Source organism: Rhinatrema bivittatum, chromosome 2, assembly GCF_901001135.1.
Source record: "Rhinatrema bivittatum chromosome 2, aRhiBiv1.1, whole genome shotgun sequence".
NCBI classification, from domain to species: Eukaryota; Metazoa; Chordata; class Amphibia; order Gymnophiona; family Rhinatrematidae; genus Rhinatrema; species Rhinatrema bivittatum.
Window position 1 is genome coordinate 500,420,130 of NC_042616.1, and position 12,950 is coordinate 500,433,079.

The following is a 12,950-nucleotide window of genomic DNA, read 5'->3' on the forward strand; positions in this document are numbered from 1 at the left end:
GGGACTCCAATCACTCCCCGAAGGGTAGGAGGGTAAAAGTAAAACTCCGGGGCTAGGGGGGAGCGGTCGGCACTACCAACTTCCACCCCTCAGAAATTCCTGTTCCTACCAACGACTGTAAATAATAAAAACAACACTTACCACACTCTAGCCGGGCAAGGAAGAGGAAAACAAAAGAATAGAAAGAGAGAGAAATGAAGTGACAGGCAAAAAACACAGCCTGTCAGCAAGTTCCTGACTGGAAACAGTGTCTCTCTTAGAACGGAGTGGTCCTGGCAGTAAACACTACAGAACCTATCCTAAAGAAAAAACCTTTCCTCTTTTTTTTTTTTTTAATTGATCCCTCAGAGAGAAATAAATTTAGAGAAGTCCTGGGGACCACCGTGTCCCCTGCTCACATCTGCTGGAGTCAGAACTATACTGAGGATTGAGGCGAGGGAGGCGTGGCTATATAGCTCCTTCCCTGGGAGTTTTTGGTTCTGACTCCATCTGCTGGACAGGGGACATAACCCACCGTCTGGAATGATCCTGGTACGTACAGGGAAACACGGGCTGAAAGCCCAACTCACCCTCACTTCTATAAATCATCCAGAGCCCCGGGCTTAGAGGGAAGACGCTGCTCCTTTTTTGAAATGGCTGCTCCAGAGCCTCTGCCCAGACATCTTACCTCAGAAAAGATGTCCACCAGCTCAGCTTCCTTTTTTTTTTTAAACTTTATTAAGTAGCAAAAAAGGGAGAAGGAAAAGGAGCAGCTGTAGCAGCTTTGGAGTGAAGTAACCAGGAGCCCCTGGTTGGAGTGAAGTAACCAGGAGCCCCTGTGGGCGAAACACAGACAGGGGTGTCCAACCCCTCAGACGCCCGGCTTCCAGTGAGGGATGGCTCACAAAGGTGCCTAACACTTCAGGAAGCGCAGCTGAGATAGAGTAAAAAGAAACCCCTGAAAGGAAAATACTAAGTAACTAAAAATCAAATAAAAGTAGTCAGACTGCAGGTGTGCATCTCTACCACCCGTTGGAGTCAGAGAAATACTGATGGACTGCAGGTGGGACTCTTGTATATATGGCAGTGCCCAAAGGTTTTGCTCTCTGACTCCACCTGCTGGTAGGGATACACAACCCACTTTTCTGGACTGATCTGGGTATGTTCAGGAACCTAGATTCTGTGCAGAAAGAAATGTTCAGTCACTGGTAATGGAATCCACACTGGAAGTAAGAAAACATCACTTTCAAATACCCAGCTTTTTCGGCAATTAGTCCAGTTATGACTGATATGTCATAATAAGTGGTGGCGCATATTTTCTGTTTGCACTTGGGATAGAACTTGAAGTTGCTGATGTGCTTCTCTGACACAGAGAAAATTTGATGAGGCAGAATAAAAAAAAGTAGAGATCCATATTGAGTAAAACAAGGAGCAAGAAAGCTCTCAGTGTAACACTATCTTGATAAATTTAACCAGGTATTCAGTGGAATTTATCTGGATATGTATTCTAATAAATATGCCTGGATAAATTGAACTGAGTATCTTTACCTGGAGAACTTTAGCCAATTAACTTTATCTAGGTAAGAAATGTTTTAAAATAACCAGGTAAAATTATCCTGCAAAATTACCCAGTTAACTTTATCTGAATAAAGTTCTCCAGATAACTTTAGGACAGGTATTTATTCAACCAAACTTATCTGGCTAACTTTGTCTGGACAGTGCTGATATTCAGCCCTGCATGGACAAAGTGAAACCATGCCCCAGGAATGCCCCCAGTGCTCTCTCTTTTTACCAGGGACTGGGAGGAAATATTGAAATCTCAGGTTTTGTCTAGCTATCTCCAAAAGTCAGCTGGACAAACCCTTTGAATATTGACCTCGAAATGTTCTTTACTGAAGACAATCACAAAACAAAGGACATTTTGGCAGGCAGACTGCTGGAAAGGCTGTTATCAAACAAACTTGCAGGCCAGGTCAGCAGAATGATTAAGAAAAAAAAAACTTTTGTGAAGTGCCAAAGATATTAAATAAGGAGTACTAAGGAGACTTTTAAGCAAAGCCTGAAAACAATACACAGCATTAGCGTATCTGATAGTCTCAGCAGATAAAGAGGAACTGAGATAAGTTGCAGGGCTGCTGCAGCATGGGAACTGCTATGCGTGAGCATTAAGAGCCCTTTAGACCTTTCCAGAAGGCTTTACATGTATCCAATCCATTTAGCATCAAGTGTGACTGGGTGAACCTATTCATCTTCACAGAAATCATCTATGATAAGAAGAATAAAAGATAAAATGACTAAAGTGTATTTTTGGGCCATATTGTCTAATGCACTGTATGACTTACCTATAATGAAGCTCTTCCTTTTTATTCTCCTTAGCTGCAATGCTTGGCTTCTTAGAAAAGGAAACTCCAAACTCAGAGTCATCAAAATCATCCCAGCTACTCGAAGTTTTTAACACAGATTGGCCCCAGCGCCTCCTAACAGTTTTAAAGCCTACAGCATTGTTTTGAGGTCCCATGGTTGCTTGTGTCTGTCATTAAATAAAAGACCAGTTTACCACTCTTGTTTTATTTTGTGAGTATGCAGACAACATACAATCAATAGATGGGCATTTTTAACATTTTTTTGGCTGGAACTGAAGTACAACAAAAATAAAGTGAGAGTAACTCTTGACAAACTCAGTTGACTATGTTGCCATACTCTCTTGTAAGAATATAAAACTCAACTCTCTTTCTTATGGTCCTCTCAGCTTTTCCAATCTCTTTCTTCACCACAGCCCCTCCCATTCTTTCTAATCTCAAGTATTTACACGTTTCTTACAGTCTCCCCCTCTACTGAGCTCTGTTGTACAAGACCTATGATCCACAGAACTACACTTGATGAGAGAACTGTGCCATAACAGGACTCAGCAAAAGATGGCTTTCTTTGATTCTTCTGGCTCAACTGCTCTTTTGTCTCTTCTCCTCATTTTGACATCGATTTTCAAAGCCACTTTCCTCAGATAAAAAAGAAAATTGGTGCTTACCTGATAATTTTCATTCCTGTAGTACCACAGATCAGTCCAGACTCCTGGATTTTGCCTCCCCTCCAGCAGATGGAGACAGAGAAAGTTTTGACAGACTCTGCCTTATATGCCAAGGTGCCACCCACAGTCTGTCAGTATTACTCAGTGTCAATGCAGAATGGTTCAAAACCAAACTAACTTTTTTTTTTTTTGTTTCAATGTTTTTATTAATGTTTGAAACAGGAACAATAAACAAAAAAAATACATTGAAGAGCATAACATCACAAGTATAAATTGTTTCAAAGGGAAGACATCATTACGGTAGAACAACTAATGTGTGGAACAGACATTAGAGGATAATGCGCTATAAGAAGATATAGTGATGTCAAGTTATACAAAAGGAGATCATAAGAATAAGCAGAGAAAGAAAGAAAACCAAAAAATAGCATAGGAGAAGTAAGGAGAGAAATCAGAGGAGAAGATTAAGTAGGCGAAAGAAAGAGAAGAAGAACAAAAAAGAGATGAAAAAAGAAGACCTAGGTTCAAAAGTGGGAGTACAGAACAGGTCAAAAAAAGTATATTATAGAGACATGATATAATTGGTTAAAGGTTGCCAAACTTGTGACCAAGTAGAAAGTCTATTATATTTAATGGCCATCGCCTTTTCGTATTTACTGTATAAGTTAACTGAGTTCCATCAGAGATGTTCAGCTAATAAGTCACCACGCTTCCAGTTAGATAAAATATTAAATTGGGCTACAGTTAATACAAAATCCAGAAGTTTACGTTGGGGAACTGTAAGTGAGAGATGAGGGAAGGCTCCTTTTAAAACAATTATGGCATATGAAATTGGTAGAGATATGGGTAGAATTTTGGATATTGTGGTCCATAATTGCTGCCAAAAAGTGTGCACATAAGAGCAGGAAAAAAGAAGATGTTGCAGGGTGGCCTTAGGTGTTGAGCAGGTCCAACAATTGTGTGATAGGGTAAGACCGGCCTTATGTAGTTTCCATGGGGTCCAAACAGCTCTGGGTAAAATAAAGGAGAAGGATTGTGTTAAGCTAGAAGAGAGGGAAACGCGAACGGAAACCCTCCAGGCATGATACCAAGTTTGTTTAGAGAAAGTTTCTCCCATGTCAGAGTGCCAGGTATTGTGAAGGGCCTGCAAATGGTTAGAATTAGCCAGGTGATGAAATAATTTATAGAAGTTCGAAGCTAAATGTCCTTTGGGACCAAATTCCAAATAGATATCCAAGAGATAAGGAGATTTATGGAGGGAGCTGGTGAGAGATATGGCATCATGGAGAGCTTTACTTAGTTGTAACCAGGAGTAGAATTGAGTGGAGGGCAGACTATATTGCTGTTGCATCTGGTCAAAAGACATAACTATATCATTCTGAATTAAATCTTGTACAGACCAAATATTCCTGTGTTGCCAGATTGGCCAATTAATGACTTTATTAGCTATTCGGATTGCAGTATTTTTCCATAAAGGGCAAATTTAGCTAACTGCCATGCATGAGTAGAGGGAGGACGCAGCGCTTCTAGGTCTTTTAACGTGGTATGTAGTGACTGCAAGATTGGAGAAGTTAAATGTGAGGGTTTTAGAGTAACCCGGGGAATACTTCCAATGGGTATGGAAAAGCAGGTGTTCTATACGGAGCCATCTTGGAGGGTCGGATTTGGACTGATGTGGGACAACATAATGATAGCCTTGTTGTAATATAAAGGCTCTGTGATATGTGTAAAAATCCGGAAAAGTAACTCCTCCATTTTGTTTGTACATTTTTAGTTTTTTTAAGGAAATCTTAGGAGTTTTTCCTTTCCATAAAAATACTTTAAGGATTCTATCCACATGAGAATAGAAATCTTTGGAAAAAAGAATAGGGATCATTGAAAGGATATATACTATTTTGGGAGTCAAAACCATTTTGATGGTGTCTAGTGTGCCCCATCATGTAAGATGGAGCGGAGACCATTTAAGTGTGATGGACCTCAGAAGGTTTAATATCCTAACTTCGTTGTGCGTAATAGTATCTTCTGGACACGTAAAGAAATGAACACCTAAATATTTGAGCCCATTAGTTACGTTCTCGATTTGATATTGAGAAGCATTGAACAGTGCTCCTCTGTAATTGAGAGGGAGGAGTTCTGTTTTGTGCCAGTTTATTTTATAACCAGAATATATGGAGTAATGAGAAATGAGATTAAGAAGATTTGGAAGAGAAATTTCAGGTTTAGTAAGAAAAAGGAGAACATCATCAGAATATGCTGAAAGTTTATAAGTATGTGAGCTGATATTAATACCATGAATTGAAGAATCCTGTCTAATTGTTGATAGTAGTGGTTCCAAAGCCAGGTTGAAAAGAAGTGGTGAAAGGGGGCAACCTTGTCTAGTGCCCCTGAATAATGAAGAAGGTAAAGAGGCACGATTATTGATATATAAAAAAGCTGTTGGAGATTGATAAATATATTGAATCCAAGAAAGAAAAAGGGAATCAATACAAACCATTGCAACCCTTGAAATAAAAAAGGCCATTCGACCCGATCAAAGGCCTTTTCAGTGTCCAGGGCTACGGCCATGGCGGGGAAATCAGCAGAAAAGACCTTATGGTGTAAGTGGAGAAAAAGGCGGGAGTTGTTGGATATCAATCTATTTTTGATAAAACCAGATTGATCATTATGTATGAGAGCAGGCATAATATAGGAAATTCGATTAGCTAGAATTTTTGCAAAAATTTTGTAGTCAGTGTTAAGAGAAATAGGACGATAATTTGCAATTTTAGTATCATCTCTACCTGGCTTAGGAATCACAACCACACACGCCTCAATAAAAGCCGAGGAAGCAGCTCGCGATAATAAAAGAGAAGCATGTGAAGTGACATCCTTTTTGAAAGCTTGATAAAAATCAGTTGTGAAGCCATCAGGGCCAGGTGCTTTACCAGAGGGTAGAGAGGAGATTGCTGTATGGATTTCAGAGGGAGTGACTGGAGCATTTAATTGAGAGCTTTGAATAGTTGAGGTAGTAACAGGAGGTAAAGTAGATAGAAACTATTGAATAGCCTCTGGAGGTTGTGTAGCTTCTGATTGATAAAGTTCCGCATAAAAGTCTCGGAAAGCATGTAGTATATCTGTATCAGTAGTTAACAGTCGTCCAGAGTCAGTGGAAATCTTGACAATGCGCTTTTTATCCTGTCGCTTCTTTAACATTGTGGAAAGCAGGTGACCACTTTTGTTGTTTTCTGCATAATATAACGCTCTAGTCCGAAAGAGGGCAGTCTTCACCTGAGAGCTTAGTAGCTGATTGTATTTATACCTTGCTTTAATGAGAGAATTATAGGTTAATGGAATAGGATATTTAATATGGACGGTTTCCAAATTCGCAACTTCTTGAGCTAAAGAGTGAAGTTCCACTTTTTGTCTTTTTTTGGAGCAAATAGAGTAAGAATTTCACCCTGAATGGTGGCTTTGAACTCCACCCAAAGCGTGCTGGAAGAGATGTCTGATGTGTTATTAAATTTAAAATATTCCTGAATTTTATCCTGAAGAAAGAGAAGAAACTCTGGCTCAGCTAAAAGTGATGAATTAAATCGCCATTGAGGGTCAGTGGAAGATAAGTCTTTAATGCTGATTTGTAGCGTAATGGCCGCATGATCGGAGATGAGAATGGGGCAAATAGTTGCACTTTTTATTTGGGGAACCATATTGTTAGAAGTCAGAAAATAGTCAATCCTTGAGTAAGAGGAGTGGGGATATGAGTAAAAAGTATAATCCAAAGTGGTAGGGTGAAGTACTCTCCATGAGTCAGTGAGACCAAACAATTTGATCAAATGACGCAAAGCCAAGATAGATTTAGATAGATGAAGCTTACATGTAGATTTTTTGTTCAAAATGGGATCCAGTGGTTGGTTAAAGTCACCTCCTATGATACATGATGAATAGTCCAAAGATAACAGTTGGGCGAAAGTAGATTGGTAAAAATCCGGATCATCTTGGTTTGGTGCGTATAGATTTAGTACACAGATTTCATCATTTTGTAAAGAAATCTGTAGGAAATTCCATCTTCCTTCCGGATCAGCGGATTGATGTAGGATTTGTGCAGTCAATTTTTTATGGTGTAAAATGGCTGTACCACGTTTCTTGTGGATTGCTGGACTAAAAAACACCTGACCAACCCATTGATGTTTCAGTTTAAGAGATTCTGTGGCGTTGAGATGCGTCTCTTGGATGAGAGCAATATCGGCATGTAATGATTGTAGATAGGTGAGTATTTTCCTGTGCTTAATAGGATGAGAAAAACCATTTGCATTTAGTGAAACCAAGGTTAGGTTAACGGTTGAATTAGCCATGAGGGATACTGTGAAAAAACAAAAGTACATTATCAGTCTCTATGTAGGGTATCAATAAGAAAACATTGAATTGAGGGTTAGTGGCCCCAGGAATAGGAAGAAGACGACAGAGGAAAAAGAAAACTAGAAGAAAAAAGGAAAAAGACATAGTAGAGCCAAGTATAGCTGAATAGGAAATTGTAGGAAAACCTACTAAGCCAAACCAAACAGGACCAGCAAGTCTGGTCTGGGGAATCAAGAGCCTCTAGATAGACAAGTGACTCCAAATTCTCAACATTCATGAGATATCAGCTCAAGTATTTTATATATGAACTTGGAAATTGAGATAATTGACAAGACATCATTATTCTGCGCACAAACGGAGAAAAAGTTCCCTTAAACATGTAATACATCCGAGAAAAAAATGATTTCAAAAGATAACAGCTAGAAACGTGCACCCAAGTACATTAGTAATGACAAAGAAAAATGGGCACTATCGGCGCTAAGAGAGATGAAGAACCAGGTATGCAGGAGTAAAACAGTCATGTAACCATGTCAAAGCCCCCTTCTTATGCTAGAATGAATGCTTCAGCCTCCTTTAGTTGGTGAAAAAGCTTAGTTTGATTATTACAGGTAATTTTCAGCTGAGCAGGGTAAAGAATACCATATCGCGCTCCAAGAGCCTGAAGTTGTGGCCTGAGCGCTAAGAAAGCCTTCTGTCTCTCCGCCGTCGATTTTGAAAGGTCCGGTACATATAGGACCGTGGAGCTCTGGTATTTAATCGGAGCTTGAGTGCGTGCTGCAGCCACAATGTCCAGAGCTTGTGGATATCGTAGAATTTTGTGAACAATGGGTCGGGGGTACTTGGAGTTCCAAATCGGGTGAGAAGGAACTCTGTGTGCCCTCTCGACTTCAAACGGTTGAGCAAAAGTTAGTTGTAGAGAAGATGGAATTAATTTAGTAACAAACTCCAGCATATTAGAGCCTTCTGCTCCTTCCGGAATGCCTAGAATGCGAATGTTATTCCTCCGATTACGATTTGATAAATCTTCCACAGCAGACTGCAGACTTTTGAGATCTTGAGTAAGGCGCGGTAGTGGCGCAGTTATGAGCAGAGAGGAAGTTTGAGATTCCATGTCATCAAATCTAGCCTGAAAAGATGACATTTGGATAGACATCGATTGTAGGTCATTTCGAATTGCAGTGGTCGACTCGATATTTAATTGGATTAAATACTTGAGCTGTTTAAGCTCTGTTAGAACCAAGTCCGCCGACGCCATTGTTTTTGGTAATTGAACTTTGACTGGCGATGGTGGGTCTGGTTTTGAGCGTTTGGTGCCCGCTGAAGCCACGAATGAAGCCTCAATTTTCCCGGATTTCGAAGACATTCTTGATGTAGGGAAACTCATCTCCAAACAAATTACAGCAATTAGATGATGTTTTTTAACTATCTAGTTGTGAGAATCTCATGGAGCTGAGAAATCAGGCAGCCATCTTGTCGCTGCTCAAGAGTGCCCCCCAAACTAACTATATATTTATTTATTTTATTTATTTATTTAAAATCTTTTCTATACCATCGTTCGGTCGTGTACCATCACAACGGTTTACAGAGAGGCACATATCTTTACTGTTCCGCTGAGGAAATGCTATCTTACATAGTGCCAAGATAGTTTCGGTTACATATTTCAAAAATACAATCTATATGCAAGGTGACATGGATCTTATCCATATGTATGATTAATAGGGTAATCATATAGGTATAGTACTTTAAACTGTCTCTATCATTAGAATTAACGTATGAGGCAAAATAATAAAATATGCAATTACACATTTGTGTAAACTCGAATTGGGTCACTTAGCCCAACTGTGAACCAAACCCGTTAAATAGGGTAAATGAGATTTATCTGCAGACCAGAAGTAAACAAATGCTGAATGAGCAGACTCTCCATTACCTCTATGGGCCAAGCGGGCGGGACTCTAGACTGATCCGTGGTACTACAGGAACAAAAATCATCAGGTAAGAACCAATTTTCTTTTTCCTGTATGTACCCGGATCAGTCCAGACTCCTGGGATGTAACAGAGCTTTTCTTACCTGGGATGGGATCCGGAAAGGCCCGCTCTCAGCACACCTTCTCCAAATCCTCCCACCTCTGGGTCCTGGACATCCAGCCTGTAATGTATCGCAAAGGTATGTAAGGATTTCCATGTAGCTGGCCTGCAAATTTCCTGTGGCGAAACCTGTTGACATTCTGCTCAAGAAGCCGCCTGAGAATGGGTAGAATGTGCCTGAAGTCTCACTGGTAAGGGCCTACCATGTAGCAAATATGCAGAATTTATAGCCTCTTTCAGCCAACAGGCTATTGTGGTCTTAGACACCATATTACCCCTTTTTGGCCACTCCAGAGCACAAAGAGATGATCCGAGACCCGAAAACTGTTGGTAACTTCCAAATAATGCAGTAAAGCCCTGCGAACATCCAACTTCCTTAAGTCCTTAGACAGGGGATCCGACCGGTCCAGTTCCGAAACGGACGGAGCTCCACCGATTGATTCAAATGAAAAGAGGAAACTACCTTTGGAAGAAAGGAAGGAACCGTTCGCAAGGATACTACAGAATCTGAAATCCTTAAGAAGGGCTCCCTGCAAGATACTGCTTGAATCTCAGACACTCTACAAGCAGAGGAAATTGCCACTAGAAAAACCACCTTCAACATGAGGTCTTTCAACATTGCCCTTTTCAAAGGCTCAAAGAGCGCCACACACAAGGCTGTGAGGACTAAATTCAGGTTCCAAGACGGACAAGGATGCCTCACCGGTGGATGTAAATACTTCGCTCCCCAAAGAAAACGCGAGACATCTGGATGCGCAGCCAACACTACCCCCTGTATGATACCACATAAACAACCAAGAGCTGCCACCTGCACCCTCAAGGAACTACACGATAAGCCCTTAGTTAACCCAGCTCGAAGGAAACCCAAAATATCGGGCACTGATGCCCGGGTAGGGACAATCTGTCGCTTTATGTACCAAGACTCTAAGATCTTCCATACTCAGACATGACAGGGATGTAGAAGTTTTACGCGACCTTAAAAGAGTAGCCACTACAGCGTCTGAATACCCTTTGCCCTTCAGCCGCTGCTCTCAAAAGCCATGCCACTAGAGAGAAGCGATCGGCCTGGTCGAAACAGACAGGCCCCTGATGCATCAGGTCCAGAAGATCCGGAAACGGCAGGGGACCCGCCACCGCTAGATTGACCAGATCCGCAAACCATGGCCGACGTGGCCATTCGGGAGCCACCAGGATCACTTCTGCTGGGTGTAGTTCTATTCACCTGAGCACTTTGCCAATTAGAGGCCAAGGTGGGAATACGTAGAGCAGGACGTTCAACGGCCAGGGAAGAACCAGAGCGTCCACTCCCGTGTCTCTGCAGCGAGCATAGAATCGCGGAGCCTTGGCATTCTTGAACGTCGCCATCAGATCCATGCAGGGTGTGCCCCACGTGTCGCAGATGAGCTGAAATACTTTGTCAGCCAACTCCCATTCTCCTGGATCGAGCTGATGTTGACTGAGGAAATCTGCGTGAACGTTGTCAAACCCAGCAATGTGGGACGCCACTATACTGACCAGGTTCTGCTCCGCCCAGCTGATGAGCTGACGAGCTTCCAATGCTACTGGCTGGCTTTTTGATCCTCCTTGTCGATTGATGTAAGCAACTGTGTTTGCATTGTCCGACAGCACCCTGACTGATTTCCCCTTGAGGATCGGAAAGAAGGCAACCGACGCCAGCCGTACTGCTCTGGTCTCCAGACGATTGATGGACCATTGTGACTTCCTCTTGGGAAGTAGTGTGTCTCGGGAAGTCACTTCCCGAGACACACTACTCCCCAACCGGAAAGACTCACATCTGTGGTGACCACCGTCCATTCTGGAACCACTAAAGGAACTCCACGACTCAAGTTGTCTGAGAGTAGCCACCAATCCAGACTGGACCGTGTGGACTCCGTCAGAGGCAGGGGCAAATGAAATTGTTCGGAAACTGGATTCCACCGGGAAAGCAAAGGCCCATGGAACCAGTTCCAGCGTAGACGTCATTGATCCCAGGACCCGCAAGTAATCCCAGACTTTGGGAGGATGCTTGGACAACAAGACCTGAATTTGACCTTGCAACTTGATGATTCGTTCGGACGTCAGAAATACTCTGCCCTGTTGTGTATTGAATAGAGCCCCCAGAAATTCCAATGACTGGGAGGGAATTAGATGACTCTTGGCAAGGTTGACAACCCATTCGAGCGCTCGTAATAGCTGAAGCACCCGGTGGATTGCCGAGTGGCAAAGTGCCTCCGATTTCACTCAAACTAGCCAATCTTCGAACTATGGATGTACCAACAATCCTTCCTTGCGTAGCTGCGCCGCCGCCGCCACCACCATTATCTTGGTGAACGTCCTGGGTGCTGTAGTGAGGCCAAAAGGCAGAGCTAAATGAATTCTTTGCTCTGTGTTTACTAATGAGGATATTGGGGAGATACCAGTTCTGGAGATGGTTTTCAGGGGTGATGAGTCAGACGAACTGAACGAAATCACTGTGAACCTAGAAGATGTAGGAGGCCAGACTGACAAACTAAAGAGTAGCAAATCACCTGGACCGGATGGTATGCATCCTAGGGTACTGAAGGAAGTCAAAAATTAAATTTCTGATCTATTAGTTAAAATTTCTAACCTATCATTAAAATCATCCATTGTACCTGAAGGCTGGAGGGTGGCTAATGTAACCCCAATATTTAAAAAAAGGCTCCAGGGGCGATCCAGGTAACTATAGACCAGTGAGCCTGACATCAGTGCCGGGAAAAATAGTGGAAACTATTCTCAAGATCAGAATCGTAGAGCATATAGAAAAGCATGGTTTAATGGAGCACAGTCAACATAGATTTACCCAAGGGAAGTCTTGCCTAACAAATCTGCTTCATTTTTTTGAAGGGGTTAATAAACATGTGGATAAAGGTGAACCGGTAGATGTAGTGTATTTGGATTTTCAGAAGGCGTTTGACAAAGTCCCTCATGAGAGGCTTCTAGGAAAACTAAAAAGTCATGGGATAGGAGGCGATGTCCTTTCGTGAATTACAAACTCGTTAAAATACAGGAATCAGAGAGTAGGATTAAATGGTCAATTTTTTCAGTGGAAAAGGGTAAACAGTGGATCTGGAAAGGAATACGACGAGTGAGGTTATCATATTTGCGGATGATACAAAATTATTCAGAGTAGTTATATCACAAGCGGATTGTGATGCATTATAGAAGGACCTTGCAAGACTGGAAGATTGGGCATCCAAATGGCAGAAGAAGTGTAATGTGGACAAGTGCAAGGTGTTGCAAATAGGGAAAAATAACCCTTGCTGTAGTTACACGATGTTAGGTTCCATATTAGGAGCTACCACCCAGGAAAAAGATCTAGGCATCATAGTGGATAATACTTTAAAATCGTCAGCTCAGTGTGCTGCAGCAGTCAAAAAAGCAAACAAGAATGCTAGGAATTATTAGGAAGGGAATGGTTAATAAAATGGAAAGTGTCATAATGCCTCTATATCGCTCCATGGTGAGACCGCACCTTGAATACTGTGTACAACTCTGGTCGCCACATTTC

At 41.9% G+C, this 12,950-nt stretch overlaps 1 protein-coding gene across 3 annotated transcripts in view; it reads right to left on the minus strand.

The window, feature by feature from the left end:
* The window catches only part of MAK (male germ cell associated kinase), a 218,254-nt gene that overhangs the window by 56,573 nt on the left and 148,731 nt on the right, over nt 1-12,950 (minus strand). For all 3 annotated transcript variants that reach the window (XM_029590648.1, XM_029590650.1, XM_029590649.1), the window contains exon 9: nt 2,322-2,509. In XM_029590648.1, the coding sequence (XP_029446508.1) occupies nt 2,322-2,509 (188 nt within the window). The remainder of the gene's footprint in view (nt 1-2,321; nt 2,510-12,950) is intronic.